Here is a 22,982-nt window from a genome sequence, read left to right as displayed (position 1 = left end):
TGTGAAGGATCATCGCATATGGACATGACGGCCAATATTCCACTTCTTATCCATGTTATTTTAACAGAGAGCACTCATCGTATCCAAATTTTGCTGGATGTATATATATATATATATATATACATATATTAGGCTTACCAAGTAATTTTATAAGCTTGGTTATTTAACTCCTAATCTCAAGTAAGCAAACAGTTAAGTTTGTGCCTGAAACAAAGTTCAAGTCTAAAGATGGTACAACGTTGACCAGGGCAACTCATTGCAAAGGTGGGTAAAGCTCTGATCACTATTCTTAGTATTTCCCATAATGTAAAGCACATCTCACTAGAAGATGTATATGGCAATACATTATGGGAGAGGTCACTACCCAGACCGGTTTCAACCTTTTTTGAGGTCTCCTCAGTGAGTAGCTAGACCCTAAATACCAAGGTTTTAGTAATATAGAGCCTTATCAACTATACACACACACACACACATATATATATAGACGTCCTGGCCAGTTAGGAGGTTAATATATGAAATTTTTCAAAGTAAAGACTTTTTCATCAAAAAATGTGTTTTGATTTTATAACCTTTAAATTTTAAGCACATTAAAAAAAAAAAAAAAAAAAAAAAAAAAAGTAAGGAGCCCTCAACTTAAAATTGCATCGGGGTGCCAGGACCCCAGAGCCAGCACTGCATGTAAGGATAAGGAAGTGGTTGTGCCACTGCATAAGGCAATGGTCAGAAAACACTTGGACTATTGTGCTCAGATCTGGTCACCTGGTTTTCAATGTGATGTGGAGACATTAGAGAGGGTCCAAAGACGAGTGACTAAGACAATATGGGGACTTTGGAATGGCTAGAGAGAGAGAGAGAGAGAGAGAGAGGTTGAAGAAATGTGAATAGAAGGAAGAGAGGCAAGGAATGTTAAGCATTTTGAGATTCTATATGATAAATATGATGTCAGTTGAATGAATCTCCCATGATGAGTCTGTTAACTCCATGGAGGGTGTAATAATATTTTTTTTCACAGTTTAACGCAGTTATTATCTTTCAAAGATTTTACATGGGTGTAGGGTACATTTTGTTACATGTTATTAAAATTATTATGATTAGGACAATGTAATATTATAATTAATGTTAAAATTAATAGCAATCCTAACAAAAACAATTATTTATGTAATCAAGATACCAAGTAATTTTATATAAACTTGGTTTTTAATCCTTTCTAATTTTTCTAATCCTTCCTAAAACTTTCCACAAAAAAACAATTATTATTATTATTATGCAACACCTCCAGGGAGTCCAAAGACTCATCGAGGGAGGGCACCTACTCTACAGCTCTGTCTCCACCACTCAATCCACCTACTAAAATGACTGCAGCTACACCAATGCCATCTAGTGCCCACCTCCATCACAAACATCCATGCCATGGCAAGATTTGAACCTGCAGCCTTTTGGCTGGAGAGCTGATATGCTCACCGCTCGGCCAACCAGACCAAAAAATATAATTTGCAGTCAGCAGGATTCAAACCTGCATCGGGAAATTAATGGATTTCAAGTCCATCGCCTTAACCACTCGGCCATGACTAATTACATTAAAACAGTTAAACATCTAATTCTGCATTTTGTCATTTACATTTTAATTTTACAATTCATTTTTTTTCACAATTCACAATAATTTTTTATTAACTGCAATAGATAATGCTATATGCATTCATTTCACTTTTCGCAATAAAAATTAAAAAAAAAAAAAAAAATAGACAGCAACACTGAACAACGAGACTTTACAATTTTATTATTATTATTACGGGTATCTCCATGGAGTCAGTAGACTCATCGGGGAGACCCAAACTATCAAAACAATATCTATCATATCTCTTGTTGAATTCATTTACAGATGAAAAACTCATAACTGAGTCAGGCAATGCATTCCACTCATTCACCACCCTACAGGCGAAAAACCACATTCTCACACTCTTGTTAACCACACTTTTCCTTAATTTCCAGGGATGACCTCTTGTTCTTCCATCACTATCACACAGCTGAAACATTTCCCCTACATCAATCTCATAAAAACCTTTTAGTAATTTAAATGTTTCTATCATATCCCCTCTTCTCCACCTATCAACCAACCTTTGCAATCCACAAGCTCTCAATCTATTAATGTAGGGAGCATTTTTTACATCACTCACCAACTTAGTCACTCTCCTCTGAACCCTCTCCACAACCTCCTCATCTCCAAGGAATCCAGGTGACCAGACCTGAGCACAGTAATCCAAATGTGGTTTTGCAATTCTGTACTAACCATGTGTGCAATTCGGTATATCACTTTACTTTCACTTATCATTACCTCTAAGAAAATGACATATATATTATAATATTTAGGCAACAGTGCTATAATTTCTTACGTTACGCATTTCACTCTTAATATCTCTATAATTGCATAATGTGGAATTCATGTAACAGAATAATAATGATCACAGTAATTGTTTGCAAATACAGTTCAGAGTTACACAAGGCAGTTGATATGATTACATGCTGCATTTTGCATTTTATTATATATATATTTATTTCCCCTTTTTATTTGACAAAGCACTACCTTTATCAAATGGCTATTTACATTTAGACTCTTCACATATTGTATTTTGGTTTATTACAGAAAATTATACTGACCTGCAGAGATAAAAGGGTTATCATTCCGTTGTATAAGAGTCTGATCAGACCACACTTAGACTATTGTTCTCAGATTTGGTCCCCAGGATTTGAAGGGGATAAATTAACTGTAGAAAGGGTATAAAGGTGGATAACAAAGATGGTTTCAGGACTGTACAATGTTAGTTATGAGGATCGGCTGAGGGAATATGGACTGCAGAGCTTGGTGGAAAGAAGGAGAGGTGATATGATTGAGACTTTTAAATTGTTGAAAGGTGGTTACAGGGTTGACACTGGAGAGTTCTTTCGCTTGGTTGAACAGCGGGAAGGAGTGATGACAAGAGGAAATCCCTGGAAGTTACGAAAGGAAACTGTGAGCAAGAGGGTGAGGAGTGGTTTCTTTTTGCATGGAGGGTGGTTGAAACATGGAATGTATTACCTGATGAGTGGTGAGAGCAAGAAAGAACGGTCAATGAGTTTAAGGAGTGGTATGATAGACTATGTTTCTTGAGGGGGGGGGGAACTCTGGAAGGCCATCCCTGGAAGTTATGAAAGGAAACTGTGAGCAAGAGGGTGAGGAGTGGTTTCTTTTTGCATGGAGGGTGGTTGAAACATGGAATGTATTACCTGATGAGTGGTGAGAGCAAGAAAGAACGGTCAATGAGTTTAAGGAGTGGTATGATAGACTATGTTTCTTGAGGGGGGGGGGGGGAACTCCCCTCGATGAGTGTTGATAGACTTTGTGTTTCTTAGGAAGGACCTCCTACGATGAGTCTTTTGACTCCATGGAGGCCTGGATAATAATAATAATAATAATAATAATAATAATAATAACAGTAACAATAATAATTATCATCCTTATTATTATCGGTTAAGGTATTGTGACTTTGAAGTTAATTTTAGTTACAGGCAAATAAGGATTTGATTAAGCTGTGCTAATTCCACCTACTTTGAAGCTAGGGTTAGTTATATGAAGAGAGTGGGATTAGCATACACTAATTATATTTGGTATTTTTCATGGGTAATTATTAAAAACAGCACGTAAGTCCACAGTAATAACTTTAATTAATAAATAATGTAGATATTTTGTACTAAAAATAATAGTACATCTTTAGTGTTACAAACAGATAGGAATAGAATACAAGTAATGAATATTCGGTGGATCACCTATTAAAATACAATGTTGTCGCGAGCTAGGAAATGAAAGAAATTAATAAATAATTAACGTTTAAGATAATTAGTTTTTTAATGATTACATAAAATAAGTCTCCCAGATCTTCGAGAGAGAGAGAGGCAATCATTTCGATTTAAATTCAGTCGGTGTAAAAAAGCTTCACAACTTTCTTTAAAGAGGCGTTCATCTTTGAACCTGCATCTATGAAGTAGAATAGCTTTGTCCCACTGGATATTATGGGTAGTGGTAATACTGTGTTGTGCTAGACCAGACTTCTGAGGTTTGTTGTAATTCATATAATATTGATGTTCTTTAATTCTTTTTTCCACAGAACGGCCAGTTTGTCCAAAATATTTATTTTAATAGGTGATCCACTGAATATTCGTTACTTGTATTCTATTCCTATCTGTTTGTAACACTGAAGATATACTATTATTTTTAGTACGAAATATCTACCTTATTTATTAATTAAAGTTATTACTGTGGACTTATGTGTTGTTTTTAATAATTATACTATGCCACAGGTCCCTCTAAAAATAAAAATTTTTCATGGGGGTGGAAAGCAGGCATTGCATTGGATGCTGGTGGTTTGTGAAGGGAAAAATAGGTGTGAATGCTATATTAATTGTGTTAGTATAGCTTCCAAAGTTCATGTTCTAACGTTCTGTAATTGTCTATGGGGGGGGAGATTAGCTGTGTTCTCCTGCCAGGATCTTGGCTGACTAGCCATCAGTCATGCTTGTAGCATGTTGAGCATAGTTAAGCCTGGGGTGGATTTCTGTGGTGGGCTGGCAACCTACAACACGGTCAAAAACCTTGATGGAACTGATATAGATGGCAGTGACAATATTTCAGTGAAGTCCGGAGGGCCATACCCAGGAAGTCTTAGTATCATGCCTCCACGTGGACTCCCACCCCGGGAAACATGGTGTCGTAATGAGCCATGGCAAAGTTGATACTGAGCAAAGAGCTGGCAGAAAGCTATAAAATATATCTCCCACGACGTTATGTGGCCAGCGTGGGAGATTAAACAACAACCCCTCCACTACAATGCCAAGAAGAAGAAAGAAAGGCGGTAAAGCCCATGGTCAGAATGGGCAATCACTGGATGTGACTAAATTTCCCCAACTATATGACTACTCTGATCGAAACCATTTATGGAGACCAGAGCATGATGCAGTGGGGAAGCTTTCCCAAATAATAAGCAATACTGGAATAGCCCAAAGAATTCATAAATATAACAGTAATCAATACAATCCTCTTTTCCTGTATATAGGAACATTTAATTGTCGAACACTTAAAGAAGAGGAAGACCTTACTATTTTACAGCAAGAACTAAAACATATTAAATGGGACATCATAGGTTTAAGTGAAGTTCGCAAGCAGGATGTAGGAAAAGTAAAGGACAATATGGGGTGAGATTTCTAATTAAGAAAACAATTACACACCTTAGAGAAGAATTTAATTATACAGATGAAAGAATAATAGAAATTAGACTTAAAATAAACTCTAAACTTAAAATCAGGATCATCCAAATATATGCTCCCACCTCATCCCACACTGATGAAGAGATAGAAGCATTTTATGACTCCCTGCAGCACACTCTAGATAAAAAAAGATATAGCAATCAAAACTTTACTATAGTAATAGGTGATTTTAATGCCAAAGTAGGTCATCCCATTCACCAAATAGATACAATAGGACCACACATATATGGTACAAGCAGCAACTCAGGAATGGCTCTTACAGAATTCTCTATCAGTACAAGCTTTATATTTTGAATAAACTTTTTAAGAAAGCCCTCAAAAGAAAATGAACATGGAGAAGTCCAAATGGAGAAATAAAAAATGAAATAGATTATATACTGTGTAATAATAAAGAAATAGTTCAAGATACCTCAGTACTAAATCAAGTAAAAACAGGAAGTGACTATAGACTGGTCAGAGCCAAAATTAAAATAAATCCCAAATTGGAAAGAATAAAATCGCTAAACAACAAAAAATCAAGAAGTTTCGACTTAAAACCTATCGAAAACAAGAAGAAGGATTACGAAGAAAAACTCAATCAAAAATTAGACTTAATATATATATTTGAAGAAGAAGACATAACTTGTGTTTCCTAGGAGGGACCTCCCACGTTGAGCACTGGTGAAGGTAACACAGAGGATTGCTGCAATAATGAGAAGGACACTGACCTGCAGAGATAAAAGGGTTATCATTCCATTGTATAAGACTCTGATCAGACCACACTTAGACTATTGTTCTCAGATTTGGTCTCTAGGATTTGAAGGGAATAAATTAACTGTGGAAAGGGTACAAAGGCAGATAACAAAGATGGTTTCAGGACTGTACAATGTTAGTTATGAGGATCGGCTAAGGGAATGTGGACTGCAGAGTTTGATGGATAGAAGAAGGAGAGGTGATATGATTGAGACTTTTAAATTGTTGAAAGGTGGTTATAGGGTTGACACTGGAGAGTTCTTTCGCTTGGTTGAACAGCAGGAAGGAGTGATGACAAGAGGGCCATCCCTGTAAGTTACGAAAGGAAACTGTGAGCAAGAGGGTGAGGAGTGGTTTCTTTTTGTATGGAGGGTGGTTGAAACATGGAATGAATTGCCTGATGGAGTGGTGACAGCGAGAATGGTCAATGAGTTTAAGGAGTGGTATGATAGACTTTATGTTTCTTAGGTGGAACCTCCCCTCGATGAGTGTTGATAGACTTTGTGTTTCTTAGGAAGGACCTCCCATGATGAGTCTTTTGATTCTGTGGAGGCCTGGATAATAATAATAAAATAAGCAAAAACCTAATGAAAGTAATAATCTCAGCAGCCAATGAATTCAAAAGCAACAAACAACAAAAAGACCATACACTTTCAGAGGAAACCTTACAACTACTAAAAAAGAGACAAAACATGAAACAAGACAAATATTTAATTTCTAAAATAGAATATGTAGAGCTATGCAAAACAATAAGGAAAAAGATGAAAAATGAAATAAGATCTTGTAACACTAAAAAAATAAAAGAAACAATTGAAAACAATAAAAACATGAAAATAATAAGAAAACATTTATCAGTTGGCATAATTCAAATAATTGCAATAAAAGATAAGAATGGAACTACAATAAGGAACCAAGAACAAATCCTAAGCAGGCTAGAAGAATTTTTTAAAGAACTCTATAGTGATCCTTCAATAGATAAATCAAATATAAAGAATTCTTCTCCATTTCATATGGAATTCATCTCCCCATTCACTTCAGATGAAATAAAACAAACATTAAAACAAATGAAAAATGGAAAATGTCCTGGTGAATACCTCATTCACATAGAATTAATTAAATGGGGAGGAAACAATATAATTCACCATGTCACAAACTTACTAAATTTATGCCTAGAAGAGAGGGAGATACCATAAAATTAAAAAAATGCAACTCTGATACTGTTATTTAAAAAAGGAGATTCTCTCTGATCTGAACAAAATTCTCTCAAAAGTAACAAAAAGGTTAATACCTCTTCTAGACTCAAATCAACCAGTAGAACAAGCAGGATTCTGTAAAGGCTTTAACATAATTGATCATATTCATGAAGTAAAACAAATAATAGAAAAAAAGCAGAAGAAAACCAATTGCCTTTATTGATTATGAAAAAGCATTTGATTCCATCAAAACTAATGCAATAATTAAAGCACTCCAGAATCAGGGAGTTCCTGGAGAATACATGGACCTCCTCCAGGCAATATACCTCACAGCAACAATCCAACTTCACACGATTAGTAATAAAATATCAATTGAAAAGATGTCCGACAAGGAGACTCTCTATCACCCAAAATCTTTACAGCAGTCCTTCAAGAAATATTTAATAATATAAACTGGACAAACCTTGGCATACAAATTAATAACAGAAATTTAACACATCTAAGATTTCAGAAGACCTTAATACACGTATAATGATAGAAGACCTATATCATGAAAGCAGAAAAGCTGGTCTAAAGATAAACAGAGAAAAACCTAAAATGATGTTTAATCATTTTGTAACACCAAAAGACATAATAATAGAAATAAATTTCTTGGAAAGAGTCTCTTCATATACATACTTAGGTCATCTCATTGATCTAAACTGTGGACTCTGAAAGGAAATAAATAAGAGAGTTCAACTTGCCTGGAGTGCTTTCAGAAAATTGAAAAGCATTTTTCAAAACAATAATGTCCCACTCTGTTTAAAAAGGAAGACATTTGACCAGTGTATACTTCCAGTCATCTCATATGGTTGAAAAACTGGTCGCTAACAAAAGCATTGGGAAATAAATTAACAACAACTCAAAGAAAAATGGAGAGCTATACATCACATTAAAAGATAAGAAGCGAAACACCTGGATAATAAACCAGACTCGCATCACTGACATCATTCTTCACCACAAGCGACTAAAATGGAAATGGGCTGGACATCTATCCAGAAGAGAAGATCAGCGATGGACCACCATACTAACAAACTGATTCATAAAGAAGGGAAACGAGGCTGAGGACGACCTAAAAGAAGGTGGAGTAAAGAATTGTCAAATTTTGTTGGAGAAAATTGATTGGTCAACCATTACCAAGAATAGAGAAAGGTGGAAAGAACTGGAGGAGTCCTTCTTCCAGCAGTGGACAGAAAATGGCTGAAAAGAAGAAGAGGAATGGTCTATGTGTTTTAAATTTTGTGGTAGGTTGCTTAGTAGCATGGGTATGAGATGTGATCTCACTGCAGAACTGTATGACTTGTTGAAGGATTTTGGGGTGTAAAGAGATGTGGTAGGTCGTGTTATGCAATGCGTGTCTCTGTTGTTACGATAGGTGCTGTTGAAGTAATTCCTTAGTAACATTAAGTAGTGTTTCAGATTTTTTATGCTCAGGATTTTGTGCATCACCATATAGGGTTTGGTTATTCACTGTTGTATATGAGGCTTCCAAATCACTGTTGAAATAATTTTTTGATGTAATGTTTCTATTTTTGCTAGATGGCTGTTTAATGTGTTAGCATAGATTGTTATGCCGTACCTGAGCAATTCACAGATAACACGATATAGGAGTTTTTTTACGTTATATGGTGTCATGTCTTTTAATTGGAAAAGTTTTGCTGCAATGATTTGGAGTTTAGTATGTAGGTATTCTATATGTTTTGTTCATTTGTAGTGGCAATCTATGTAAAGGCAAAGATATTTTGCATGTGTTATGGGTGTGATTCTTGTATGTATAATTAACATCTGAATTTTGTTGCTTTTCATTATAATTTTGTTTAGGTCTGGTTGTGCTTTGGAAAGAGCAGCGTTGATGTCTTTGTGGACTGCTAGTAGCTTAGTGTCGGCTGCGTATTGATATCTTCGTGTGGCCAAGTTGTGAATGTCGTTAATGTATATGTTGAACAGGGTAGGTGATAAAAAGGTGTCTTGTGGGACTCCATGTTTTATCTGTATAGCCCAGTTGTAATATGCGCCTATTTTTGTTACTTGTTCTGTTTGATAGTTCCTGAACCAGGATTGCAGTGTTTCTCTTATTCTAATGAATGTAGTTTCGTAAGCAGTATGTCATGTTCAAGTGTATCAAAAGCTTTAGTTAAGTGCAATAAGCATAAGGACAGCAAACTTGTTTTTATCGAGAGCTATGTTAATGCCGTTGGCAATATCTTCTAATAAGGTGATGGTGCTTTTTTTGGATTGGTTTTTTGATATAATGTTGTACTTTTGTAAATAGTTCTGAAGTCTAGTATGTGTTATTTTTTGAGTTGTGTGATATTGTTTGTGAAGGGGTAGTTGAATAGGTCTGTAGTTCCTTTTGGTTCATATTGTGACCAAAGCTTTTTGAAATAAAATGTGAAGTTTTCTTTTTTCTAGTTAGTAATTCATTAAGTGGCCCATGTTTTCTTCATGTTTTCATTATATTCCATACATTTTTGATAGTAGTAATGTCTTTCTGCCCTATGAATTTTTGTTATTAGTTGATTTCTTGTGTTTTTTATTTATAATCTTTGTAGATGAGTGTTACTGGGTGATTTTTTTAGTCTTTTCCATAGATTTTCCTTTACAGTGATACTATTTAGAATGTTGCCATTTATCCAGGAATTTTGTCAGTTTGTTTCCTCATTTGTGTATGCTTTGTTGTCTTTTTGTATATATTTCTGTGAACATTAGTTGAAAGTTCTCATATAAAGTTACAAGTTCATTTATTTTAAGAAGAAAATGCCAGTTTGTATTTTTTACAAGTTTGTCGACAATGCACTTTAATATGATTGAGTTTTGTGGTGTTCGGAGGGGGGAAGTGGTGACATAATGAAACGAAGCTGAGACAAAGTGGTGATCGGCAATTTTGACATTAATTACTGAGGATGTATATGTATGCATGCGAGCCCGTATGCATATAGGTTGCATATAGGTATGCATATAGGTAGCTTATGTTGATATGATCAATGCATGATTGTGTTAGTGAATTGTTGAATATTTCTTCTCTTGTTGGTAGTTTATGGTAGGGTTTATGTTGCACTGACTTAGTATATAAAGGTGTGTGTTAGTGGTTGATGAAGCATGGTCAAGAGTATTTATGTTAATGTCTCTTATTATATGATGAGCCTATGTGTTGTATGGGGGTTCAATGCCACTTAGCCATGATTCTAATTCATGCAGAAAGCTGAGTGGATTATTATCTGGGAATCTGTATATTATGTTTATTGTGAATTTGATGATATGTTTGTCGCTATTTATGATTTCCAAAATTAGTGTTTCTGCATGTTCGAAATCAGTTTGTTTTTTGGCTACACTGTATTTTTCTTTGATAAATGACACGATGCGACCTCCTCTTTTGTTTGTTCTATATAAGTTGTAGGTCTGGTAATTATTAATGTATGCATAAGTTTTTGTGTTGTTTATTGCAACTTCGGTCAGTATTAGTACATTTATGTTGATCAAGGTGTAGTTCAGCAGTGTTATCAATGTAAGCCTGTGTTTCTTAATACTTCTTATGTTTGTGTCTATGAGAGTGAAGTCGGTATATTGGTAGAAATGTCTGTCCATTTCTTCAAAGAGTTAAAGACTTTGAAGTTTATATTTTCTGACTGGATATTTTTATTATTATTATTATTACATTACACCTTCAGGGAGTCCAAAGACTTATCGAGGGAGGGCATCTACTCTACAACTCTTCATTTCACTACTCCACCAACCTTCATTACCTAACACCAACGCCATCTACTACCGACTACTACCACTAGCACTTTCACAGACAATCACGTATGTTCACCTAGATTTGAGATCTCTATGATATGGTTTTTAAAGTAATTTTAAATCTTGTTCTTAAGGATGTGGAGAGTCAATGTGTTATATTGGTAGGCTGTGTAGGTCAGATTCTCTTGCAATTATATAAACTCGAGTGTTTTCATTCTATCTCATAAATATCTGTGATTTCTTAGTCTACAGGAACTTGTAGTTTTTCTCTGTTTTTGTTTTCCTTGTCTGGTATAAAAGATTTTTTAAAGTATGGAGTCCAGTGTTCAGATATATGGATTGGTGTTGGGGGTTTCTTCTCAGTTAGCATCGATGTTTCAGCCTTGTTTTCTTGCTAGCAAGAAAACAAGGCTGACAACATCGATGCTAACTGAGAAGAAACCCTCAACACCAATCCATATACCTGAACACTGGACTCCAATTTTGGTGCCAAATCGTCTGTCTTTTCTTTAGGTATTCCCTCAATTTGAAGTTCTTTTTTTCGTTCTTTTTATAGTATGTGCTTGATTTGGCCCTTGAGGGTGTTTACTTCTTTCTGCAATTCTTCATTTTCATGCTTGAGGTTTTCTTGTGCTTCTATTGTTACTGCTAATTTAGTCTATGTTTAGCACAGTTCCTTATATTTCTTTGTCTCATTATTGTACTGTATGTAATGTTCATACTCCTCGAATATTTTGTTAATTTTTCCATGTGTGTGTGTATGTAGCAAATCTTTAACCACGAGTTTGAATGAATCTAAGTTATCTGTAATTTTAGTATCAGGAAGGGACTTACCTTGGTGTGCGTCTTTGCTTTTGCTTGGTGTCTATTCTTCGTTCTTCATTTTCTCACGGCATTACGGACAGTACCATTTGGTACGTTTCATAGACCCCTGTAGTGTAGTGTAGTCTTCGATTGCAGCTAGAATAATGTGGCCTGTCCCCTTTGTCGCTTAACAGCTTGGTACACTTGATACATGACAACTTGATTAGCGACCTTCGATTTCTCAGTAACCTTTCGACTTTCTTCTCCTGAGCAACGGCAGAGTGTGTGTTAAAATGGCGACTTCTTTTGTTCTTCCCTCATTGATGTTCACAGTCCACTTTGTCTAAGACTTTCAGCATACAAAATTTAGATTCTACTTAGTTTATTTCGATGCATTATACCTATCTGTATTCAGTGTGACACATAGAATTACTTTGCAACACTTTTAAATTAAAAACCTGAATTAAAAGCACTTTAAAACAATAAAAACGGGAGCAGCGATGTCAGTGTGTGTGTGCTCTTATACAATGCCCTCAGAGTGGGTGCTGTGTAAGTATACGATATAATAATAATAAGTATATGTATAAGTATACTTATATGTGTAAGTATACGATATAATAATAATAATTTCTACCAGTCAACTTGTTTTCCTTTGATTTTCCATTCCAGTTCCATTGATCAAGCATTGATCACTAAATAACCCTCATTATCCTATCAGCATCCATGACCTGTTCTTAACAAGCTCCCCTTCCAAATACATTGTGAATGTCAGTTCTCCTCTTGGCAACTCAGACTTCAACCTCATCCAAGTCTCCTTCAACATGGAACAACCTTGATCTAATAATACCTTCTTTTGTGTCCTTTGGCATTAAAAGTGTCAAAAATGTTATGACCACCATGAATTTTGCTTTCTAGTCTGATTACTACTTCTCTTCTTCCAATCCAAACATCTGCTTAGACTAAATAACAGAAATAAATAATTTCATGTAATTCTTATATGCACTGAAATGAAACCTTGCCCGTCATTTTAATGCATATAAGAGAAATGGAATGTGCATATTATTATTATTATTATTCAGGCCTCCAAGGAGTCAAAAGACTCATCGAGGGAGGTCCTTCCTAAGACATAAAGTCTGTCAAGACTCATCGAGGGAAGGTCCTCCCCATGAGAAACACAAAGTCTATCATACCACTCCTTAAACTCACTGACCGTTCTCGCTCCCACCACTCCATCAGGCAATGCATTCCACGGCTCAACCACCCTCCACACAAAGAAACCACTAATTACCCTCTTGCTCACAGTTTCCTTTCGTAACTTCATGGGATGGCCTCTTGTCATCACTGCTTCCCGCTGTTCAACAAAGTGAAAGAACTCCCCAGTGTCAACCCTGTAACCACCTCTCAACAGTTTAAAAGTCTCAATCATATCACCTCTCCTTCTTCTATCCACCAAACTCTGCAGTCCACATTCTCTCAGCCGATCCTCATAACTATCCTTGTACAGTCCTGAAACCATCTTTGTCATCCTTTCCACAGTTAATTTATCCCCTTCAAATTCTGGGGACCAAATCTGAGAACAATAGTCCAAGTGTGGTCTGATCAGAGACTTATACAATGGAATGATAACCCTCTTATCTCTGCAGGTCAGTGTCCTTCTCATAATTGCAGCAATCCTCTGTGTGACCTTCACCACCTTTGCAATATGTCCCCTAAACTTCAGGTTTCTATCAATCATCAACCCCAGATCTCTTGTCTCCCCTACTTCCTCCAGTATAACTCCTCCCATAGAGTATGCAGCATCCCATCGATGTTTTCCAAACTTCAAGATCTTACATTTTGCTGCATTAAACTGACACCCCCATTCATTTGCTTATCTATCTAGCTTATTTAAATCCTCTTGCAGGGCTACCACATCTGCACTATTACTAATAATCTTTCCCAGCTTCGCATCATCTGCAAATAACTGAATATCCCTCTGCAATCCACTGGCTATGTCATTGATATAAAGGTTAAACAATATAGGTCCTAGTACTGAGCCCTGTGGGACCCCACTTGTAACCCTCTGCCGCCTGGAAACTGCTCCACCATACACAACTCTCTGATACCTATCAGACAGCCAATCCTGAATCCAGTTGACCAATCTGACATCCAGACCCATGTGCTGCAACTTAAATATCACCTTATCATGTGGCACCCTGTCAAATGCCTTTGCTAAGTCTAAGAAAATTGCAGTATATGCCTTTCCCTCATCTAATGTTCTTGTAACTTTATTATAAAAGGCTAGCATATTGCTAAAACAAGAGCGTCCTTTCACAAATTCATGTTGATTCTCACAGATAACATTACCCTCATCTGCCCAATGCTGTATACGGTCCCTCACTACTTTCTCCAAGATTTTAACAACTACTGATGACACACAGACTGGCCTATAATTAGACACTTCCAGTCTGTTACCACCCTTATGCAATGGCACTATCTTACCTTCCTTCAATTCCCTGGGCACCTTTGCCAAAGCCAGACTTTCATTGAAAAGCCACATTAAAGGCACTGTCAATTCCCTAGCACATTCTCTCAAAACTCGTGGTGAAATACCACCCAGTCCCACAGCTTTACTGACATCCAGAGTACTCAGTATCTGAAACACACTCTCCTCCTGTACCTCCAGACCTCGAACCAGTCCTATCCCTCTAGCATTAAAACTGACTCCTCTAGGATGAAATAGTCCAATAAAGTGTTCATTGAACAATTCCACTATGTCCTCTGCATCAGTCACTCTATTCCCATTTTTATCCCACAATATCATTCTTCCACAGTCATTTCTCCTCCTACTGGCCACATAGCTAAAAAATTCCCTTGGATTTTCTTTGGATCTTAGGGCCAATCACCTCTCATATTCCAGTTTCGCTTTCCTTACCACACTAGTCACTCTTCTGGCCTGTGTTTTATATTGCTCATGCATCTCTTCAGCTGTCTCCTTATATCTCTTCCATAGCCTCTTTTTCGTTTGTATTGCACTTTACTCCAAATTGCATTCTCTTCTTCACTCATGGTATACAACTTACCATTGCTGATAACAAATATTCTTTCACAATTTCCCACGCACTAGTGATATCCCGGCCTTCCAATTCCTCTCTCCATGAAACTTCCCGAAGTTGATGTCTAAGACTATTATAATCACCTGCCTTATAATTCCACATTAGTTCCCATCTCTTTGATACTCCTGCATGTCTATTCATTTTCCAAGTCAACACCATATGGTCACTCTCTCCAACTGGTGGGAGAGACGTCAACTCAGTTATTACGAACTATTCTAATGCTATAACCAAATCCAAAACTTTTGAACCTCTTGTTCCCTCTGGTACATGTTGCCTAAGATATTTGTCCCTTAAGAATTCTAGAAATTCCATTCCCCTATTGCTACATGCATCTTCCTCTCTCCAGTTTCTACTACTGAAATTGAAATCTCCCATAACAATCATTCTTCTTGCACTTGCCAAACTTAGCTGTCTAAACATCTCCTGGTCCCTATCCTCTGTGCTCCTGGGTCTGTAGCAACACCCCACTAAATATCATGTCTTGCCTACCTCTACCTCACACCATACGCTCTCAAAATCATTTGTCTCACTTCCTTCCAAATTCTCCACTCTTAGAGGACATAGGTCATCATTTATCATAAGCAGTACCCCACCACCACGCTTTCCCCTCCTATCCTGACGAAAAATGCTATACCCAGCGACTTCTATTCCTATTGTTATATCCCCTTCTGTCAACCACGTCTCAGTGATCGCAATAATTTTTGGCCAGGCTGATGCTATCTGCGCCACCAATTCCTCTCCCTTATTCCAGATACTCCTGGCATTAATATAAAGCATATAAATGCCATTGTTTCTATACCCAGCATTATCCCTTCTAGACTCCACTGGGCTCAGTCTTACCTGACATTGTCTCCCTTCTCCCAAGTATCCATTCCCACAAGAGGCCACCCCTGCTATCATCCTCCCTGGGACACACTGACTCGTTCAGAACAGCAATCTCTCCAGATGACTACGTCCTTCCTCATTCAAATGTAAACGGTCTCTCGCATACAATTCCTCTCTTTCCTCAAACGCACTCCAAGCATCCACATATACCAGTCCTCTCTTGTCACACATTCTCGCTATTATGCCATTCAATATCACTGCTCTTCTGCTCAGCTCATCATTATCATACCTAGGCAACGCGCACACTATTTTTCATCTCTCTGTCTTCTTCCGTACAGTCTCAAGCAAAAATCTCATATCTCTCGCTGCCCGACTTACATTACCACTGAAGTCATTCGTTCCTACCATCACAATCATCTCATCCACCCTTTCACCTCTCTTAATTGCCATAGCCACCCTTTCTATTGTTCCTCCTGGCAAACACTCACGCATCCTATCTTGAACACCACGGATCATTGAGTCGCCATACATTATACCTCTTACCATTCCCTCGCTACTATTGTTTCCATTCTCTCCTCTTCTTTCATTCCCATACCTCTCTCTTCTACTGTTTCCATTCTCTCCTCTTCTAGCATTCCCATACCTCTCTCTCATTCCATCTCTCCAACCGTTTCCATTCTCTCCTCTTCTAGCACTTCCATATCTCTCTCTCATTCTGTCTCTCCTACTGTTTCCATCCTCTCGTCTGCTAGCATTCCCAAACCTCTCTCTCATTCCCTCTCTTCTAGCATCCCCATAGCTCACACTCATACTCCCTAAATTCTCTCTCTCTCCTACTCTGATTCACCTTGCATTTATCTCTTCCATTCTCCTAATCTTATCTTTCATACTTCTGCTCTCATTCACAAGACATTCCACCTCCTCTTTCAACTCATCTATCTCCCTCTGCAGGTCAGTCACTCTTAATCTAAATTCACTCTCCCAAACAAAACCATCTCCTAAACTTTCACAGTCACTCACACCTTCCACACTATCAACTATTATTTTCTCATTCTCTCCTATCACACTACTTGTCTTCCTACGTTCATTCCCCGTTCCTGGAGCAACAAAGTCGGATATCGATATATCTAATGTACTTATTTCCTCCAACTGCCTGCATTTTGCGCACATACGCTCTCCACTCTCTTTAACAAGCCACATATGTAATTCCCTAGACGCATACATGCCGCAAGTACTGCATGTCACAAAGTCCCTTATGATATTGCTAATAATTGAGTTCTTAAATGGCAGAGGACTTGGCGTTACGCCACTTGCGACTGCTGCTGAATCCACCATCATTCCTTACTGCCGAGTAGCGTAATCTTTAATAATTATTCAATTAATAAATAAGAGGGGAAAAAAGTACAAACATCAGAACATTTAAGTACTAAATATAATTAAATAAAATGAAATATAACTAAATACAGTAACTTAGCTTCGTTTTGTCTTCCACCGTTACACGTTCGATTCCGACAGTACCAAAATATATTATATCGCGACAGCAACTAACTTCCAAAAAACAACCACTGAAGTACACTTGTATTCAGAGAAACAATTTAGCACTCAAAAATGTAGAAAAACAGGGAAAAAAGCGGACTATTCACCGATTAAAAATCACTTTCTTCTGCACAGCTCAAATTCACCGCCACGTGCTACCGTAATAAGGGGAGATTAAGATAATGTGGTCTTTAAAGTTGGAGAAATGGCTTGGGAAGAAATGACAGATACATACAAGTTGATAAGGGGATCTTATCGTATAGATACAAGTGATATTTTGCAGCTCATTGCAATATGAAAGGAGGAAGAATTTTGAGAATCCTTGAAAGCTGAGTGAGGTGTGATTAGTCTTCTTATGGCAGGTGTATGAAATGGATTACTGTTGGGTAATCCATCCAACACCTAAATATATCATCTCTTTCTAGTTCCTTAATGCATGTTTGGTGAATATATTCAAAGTGAGATACAGTGGGTATTTTTAGGTGCTGTGAAATCTAGAGTTATTTAGAGCTCTACACATATTAGTGTTTGGACTCTCTGTAGAAGCCAGCATAATAATGATAACAATTGAAGTAATATCCAGTAAATTCATGTTTTTATTAATTTAAATAGCTCCTTACATTATTTTGTTTGCTTCTTCAGGAATAGAAATAAATAATGTAAATATACTGTATATAATAAAGTAAAAATAAATAATAAATACAACAGAATAGATATCATGTATACCATATCACATATGTGCTTCATTGTTAAGCTTTTCAATATTACATATTCTGTCCAAACTCAGTTAAGTTTAAATGTCACATGTAGTTGTAAGGTTGAGGTTTCCTTTAATTTATAAATATAACTCTTAGATTCAATGTACTGCATTTTTTGTTTGTATCCAAACAACTTCAATGTGGCTTAATTGATTCATGGACAGTTAGACCCGACTTGTTATTCTCATTTTTTTTCTGTGTATCCTTTATATGTTCTCTCATGCATATCCTGCCCAAGCAGTTTACATATCCTTCATAACATATCCCATGGGAAGAGAATATCTAACAGACAGGTGGATTTTTCTAAGGCATCTGTAGACACTTGGTTAATTATTATCTTGTGAATACTTTATTCAGGGGGGTGTGAATGCCTCTTTCAAGTTGTGTGCTTCAGAACTAAGAGAACTAAGAATATTCTATCTGCTATAATTTTATTGAAAAGAGAAAACAATTCTGTTAATTTGGATTATTATTATTATTATTTTTTTTACTATCAGAAGTTCTCTTAGGATATTATTAATTGTCTTTGCATTGTAGCATTTTTTTCTTATTAGGAGCTTCCTTTAGCATTTCAGTTGTTGTTTTGTCTGTTTCTTTTTCACTTGATGTGGTACATGTTTTGACTTACAAAGTTCTTATGATATTCCATTTTTGTTGTGGTTAGAATAGGCATCTATTCATGTCAGATTTTCTCTTGTATGCATCAAAGGTTAATCTGTTTTGGGCTGGAAAATTGAAATTAATATCTCTAAGGGTAGGATTGAACATTTCCCTTCCACCTCATGTGTAAAACTTATATCAATCATAATAATCACCTCTCTCATAGTTTTACATATGACTTTTTTTTTTTGACGGAAATCTTCTTCTGTTGGTCTTTACCCAAATCACTAATTCAGCATAACTCGTCTTACTTTCCCTCCTAGAAACTCAGATTTTTCATCCCAAAAGACAGACAAACCAGTCAGAAGAGAGAGCATACACAATTAACAGACAATAAACTGGTCTCATAGCCTTGGTTGCCTTTGGCCATAATTCAAAACAACAAAATCTTTCCACTTGGATTTTGTGTGAATACCTCATTCAAAATTGCATTTTGCGAGGCTACCTCCAAATTATGCCCGTTAAAATGACTTTTTTTCCAATTTATGTCTCAGCTTGCATCTTGCAGAAACTCTAAAAATTCACTCTCTTTTCTTCCATACATTATTGCATATGATTCAGTCCATATTCCCCACAAATAAAATGCTCCATTAGAAGCAGCTAAATCTTTTTACTTAACAATATCTCTAAGTAACTAATTTAATTGATCAATGAAATAAATTAAGTCAATTAAAATACAAAGATAACACTCACAAGGTGACATTTAACATCCAATAGCTCTGTAGCTTTGCTGCTCAGATCAGGAATTTTCTTGCTTAAATCAGAAAGTCTAGCAGAACAACTCGATAAGAATTCACAAACCACTCGAAGAAGAGTATCTCGGGGCCTGCGGAATTCCGTCCTCAATATTTCACTGTCTTCAGCATCTTGATCATATTGTTGCTGTTGTTTACGTGAACTGTAGTAGCTATCACTCATAAACCTTAAAAGAAAATGACAATATTATGCTGTACAATTTATAATTTTATCACTATTAGTGTTAACTCTCATGATAATCAACTCAAAACGAACTACATGAATAATCTCTAGAAGAAAGTTTGAGGTAGTGAATTTTTTTTCTAAGTATGATATTTTGATGGTTTAGGATGGGATTTTTCAGTGGTCTCTTATTTTCAATAAGTGAGCATGCTGTGCACTATGGTGTGAACTGATTAGTATTATCATCAAAGGAAGGATAAGAAAAAAAAAGAATTTTATACCAATTAGGCAAACAAATGCTGGTGTTTGAAATTATCATTATTATTTTCTTGACCTCCATGGAGTCACAAGACTCATCAGGGGGATCAACACTAGTCAATGCAAAGTCTATCATGTTCTTAAACTCATCCACCATTTGCACTTTTAGTAAAAGTGCAAATGGTGAAAATATAGTATCTTTTCAGGCAATACATTAAGTGCCTCCAGAGCACAATTGGAACAACAGCGAGTTTAATTCTCATCATGACGAGAGGAATCTTTATATATATATGAGTCATGTATAGACCCGGCATTTTGCATAAAATTAATTATTATTATTATTATTATTATTCAGGCTGCTATGGAGTCAAAAGATTCATCTAGGAGGTCCTTCTAAGAAACACAAAGAGGGGAGGTCCCCCCCACCCAAAGAAATACAAAGTCTATCATACCACTCCTTGAACTCATTGACCATTCTTGCTCTCACCACTCCATCAGGCAATGCATTCCATGGTTCAACCATCCTCCATGCAAAGAAACCACTCCTCACCCTCTTGCTCACAGTTTCCTTACGTAACTTCCAGGGATGGCCTCTTGTCATCACTCCTTCTCGCTGTTCCACCAAACAAAAGAACTCCCCAGTGTCAACCCTGTAACCACCTCTCAGCAGTTTAAAAGTCTCAATCATATCACCTCTCCTTCTTCTATCCACCAATCTCTGCAGTCCACATTCCCTCAGCCGATCCTAATAACTAACATTTTATGATAGTTATGAGGATCGGCTGAAACCAACTTTGTTATCCACCTCTGTACCCTTTCCACAGTTAATTTATCCCCTTCAAATCCTGGGGATCACATCTGAAAACAATAGTCCAAGTGTGGTCTGATCAGTGTCTTATACAATAAAATGATAACTGTTTTATCTCTGCAGGTCAGTGTCCTTCTCATTATTGCAGCAATTCTCTGTTTTACCTTCGCCACCTTTGCAATATGTCCCCTAAATTTCAGGTTTCTATCAATCATCAATCCCAGATCTCTTGTCTTCCCTACTTCCTCCAGTATAACTCCTCACATAGAGTATGCTGTGTTCCAAACATCAAGACATTAACATTTTGCTGCATTAAACTTACATCCCCATTCATTTGCCCATCTATCTAGCTTATTCAAATCCTCTTGCAGGGCTGCCGCATCTGCACTATTACTAATAATCCTTCCCAGCTTTGCATCATCTGCAAACAACTGAATATCCCCTTGCAATCCACTGAAAATGTCATTGATGTAAAGGTTAAACAATATAGGTCCCAGTACTGAGCCTTGTGGGACTCCACTTGTTTCCCTCTGCTTCCTTGAAACTGCCTCACGATACAAACTCTCTGATACCTATTAGACAGTCAATCCTGAATCCAGTTGACCACTCTGACATCCAGATCCATGTGCTGCAACTTAAATATCAGCTTATCATGTGGCACCCTATCAAATGCCTTTGCTAAGTCTAAGAAAATCTATGCAAGTATACTTGAGAAACGGTTGAGAAGAATTGTTGAAGAAAAGCTTGGTGAAGAACAAGCTGGATTCAGGCCAAATAGAGGCTGTCAGGATCAGATCTTCACTTTATGACAAATAGTCGAGAAAGCATGGGAATATAACAAAGATCTGTATTTAAGTTTTGTAGATTTGGAAAAGGCATATGACAAGGTGCCAAGAGAGAAGCTATTCAATACGCTGCAGTTATATGGTGTCAATGGGGCATTATATCAAGCAATACTCAGTCTTTATTTGAGTTGTAAGTCAGCAGTTAGAATTGAAGGAAGTACAGGAAGACGGTTTAATGTTAAATCTGGTGTGAGACAAGGATGTACATTATCCCCTGTTATTCATTTATTCATATTCAGCTGTTATTCATTATCTATATGGATCACATTATGAAGGAAAGTGGTATTAAACATGATATCAAAATTGGAGATGTTAATGTCAGCTCTTTGTTTTATGCGGACGATGTTATACTTCTAAATAAATCCGCTACAAGTCTGCAAGATTCTCTGACTAAATTGAATAGCTGTTGTAATAGATATGGGATGAAGGTCAGCAATAAAATGACAAAGACAATGAAAATAGGCAGAATCATTGAAAATGTCAACTGTATTGTGAATGGAGAACCTGTGGAACAAGTAAAACATTTCAGCTACTTAGGCACGATTTTTACTGAAGATGGTAAATTAAATATAGAAATAGACAACAGAATCAGCAAAGCTGGTATGGTGGGAAGTCAATTGAATAAATTCATATGGAATAAGAGAGAAATTAGTCGGAAAACTAAATTAGCTGTATACAAGACAGTGTTCAAACCAGTTTTAACTTATGGACATGAGAGCTGGGTCAGAAGTAAAACACTTGACCAAAGACTAGAGACCACAGATATGAGAGTCCTGAGAAAGATTATAGGCGTGAACAGATGGCATCAATTGCAATGTCATATTAAAAATGAGGATATTAGGAAAGAACTTGACATTGTCAGCATCCAGGAATGCGTTAGCAGAGCTCATCTCAGGTGGTATGGTCACTTAAACAGAATGAGCAAGGAAAGATTAGCAAAGCAAGTGTTCTCTGTCAGGTTGGCAGCAAAACAACCCAGAGGAAGACCAAGATATAGGTGGATTGATACGGTACAAAGTGCTTTAGACGATAGAAATATAAGGTCTGATAATGTTGGAGTCTTGACAAGTAACAGACTGATTTGGAGGAAAATTGTAGACAGGAAGTTAGTAATGATGTAATTTTTTTCATGTAGTACTATCATATCCTGTACACCCCTTGAGGTTACATGGCAGGAATTTGATGATGATGATGGATGTATGATCACATATGAAAATGAAAAAGATATAAACGTAACAATTGCAAAATATTTAAAAATAACAGGTGTAATTAACTCTATATTTAAACCAAACCTAGTTCAAAAACAAACCAGACTAAATGTATACAATACATTAGCCCTACCAGTTTTAATGTATGGAAGTGAAATCTGGACAATAAAACAAAAAGACAAGCAAAGATTAATAACAGCAGAAATGAAGTTTATGAGAAAAACTGCAAAGTATACCCTATTTGATCACAAAAGAAAGAAAGAAATTATTATT

General features: G+C 36.5%; 1 protein-coding gene across 4 annotated transcripts in view; it reads right to left on the bottom strand.

Annotated features, from left to right (window-relative positions):
- Positions 1-22,982, bottom strand: part of unc80 (unc80, NALCN channel complex subunit) — a 1,852,146-nt gene that overhangs the window by 332,419 nt on the left and 1,496,745 nt on the right. For all 4 annotated transcript variants that reach the window (XM_090404461.1, XM_090404464.1, XM_090404465.1 and 1 more), the window contains one exon: positions 19,366-19,594. In XM_090404461.1, the coding sequence (XP_090260587.1) occupies positions 19,366-19,594 (229 nt within the window). The remainder of the gene's footprint in view (positions 1-19,365; positions 19,595-22,982) is intronic.

This window comes from Typopeltis vanoorti, chromosome 14, assembly GCF_054136105.1.
Source record: "Typopeltis vanoorti isolate ZY-2024b chromosome 14, IOZ_Tvanoo_1.0, whole genome shotgun sequence".
Classification (NCBI taxonomy): Eukaryota; Metazoa; Arthropoda; class Arachnida; order Uropygi; family Thelyphonidae; genus Typopeltis; species Typopeltis vanoorti.
The sequence above is the reverse complement of the archived record's forward strand: the minus strand, read 5'-3'. Positions and strand labels throughout refer to the sequence as shown.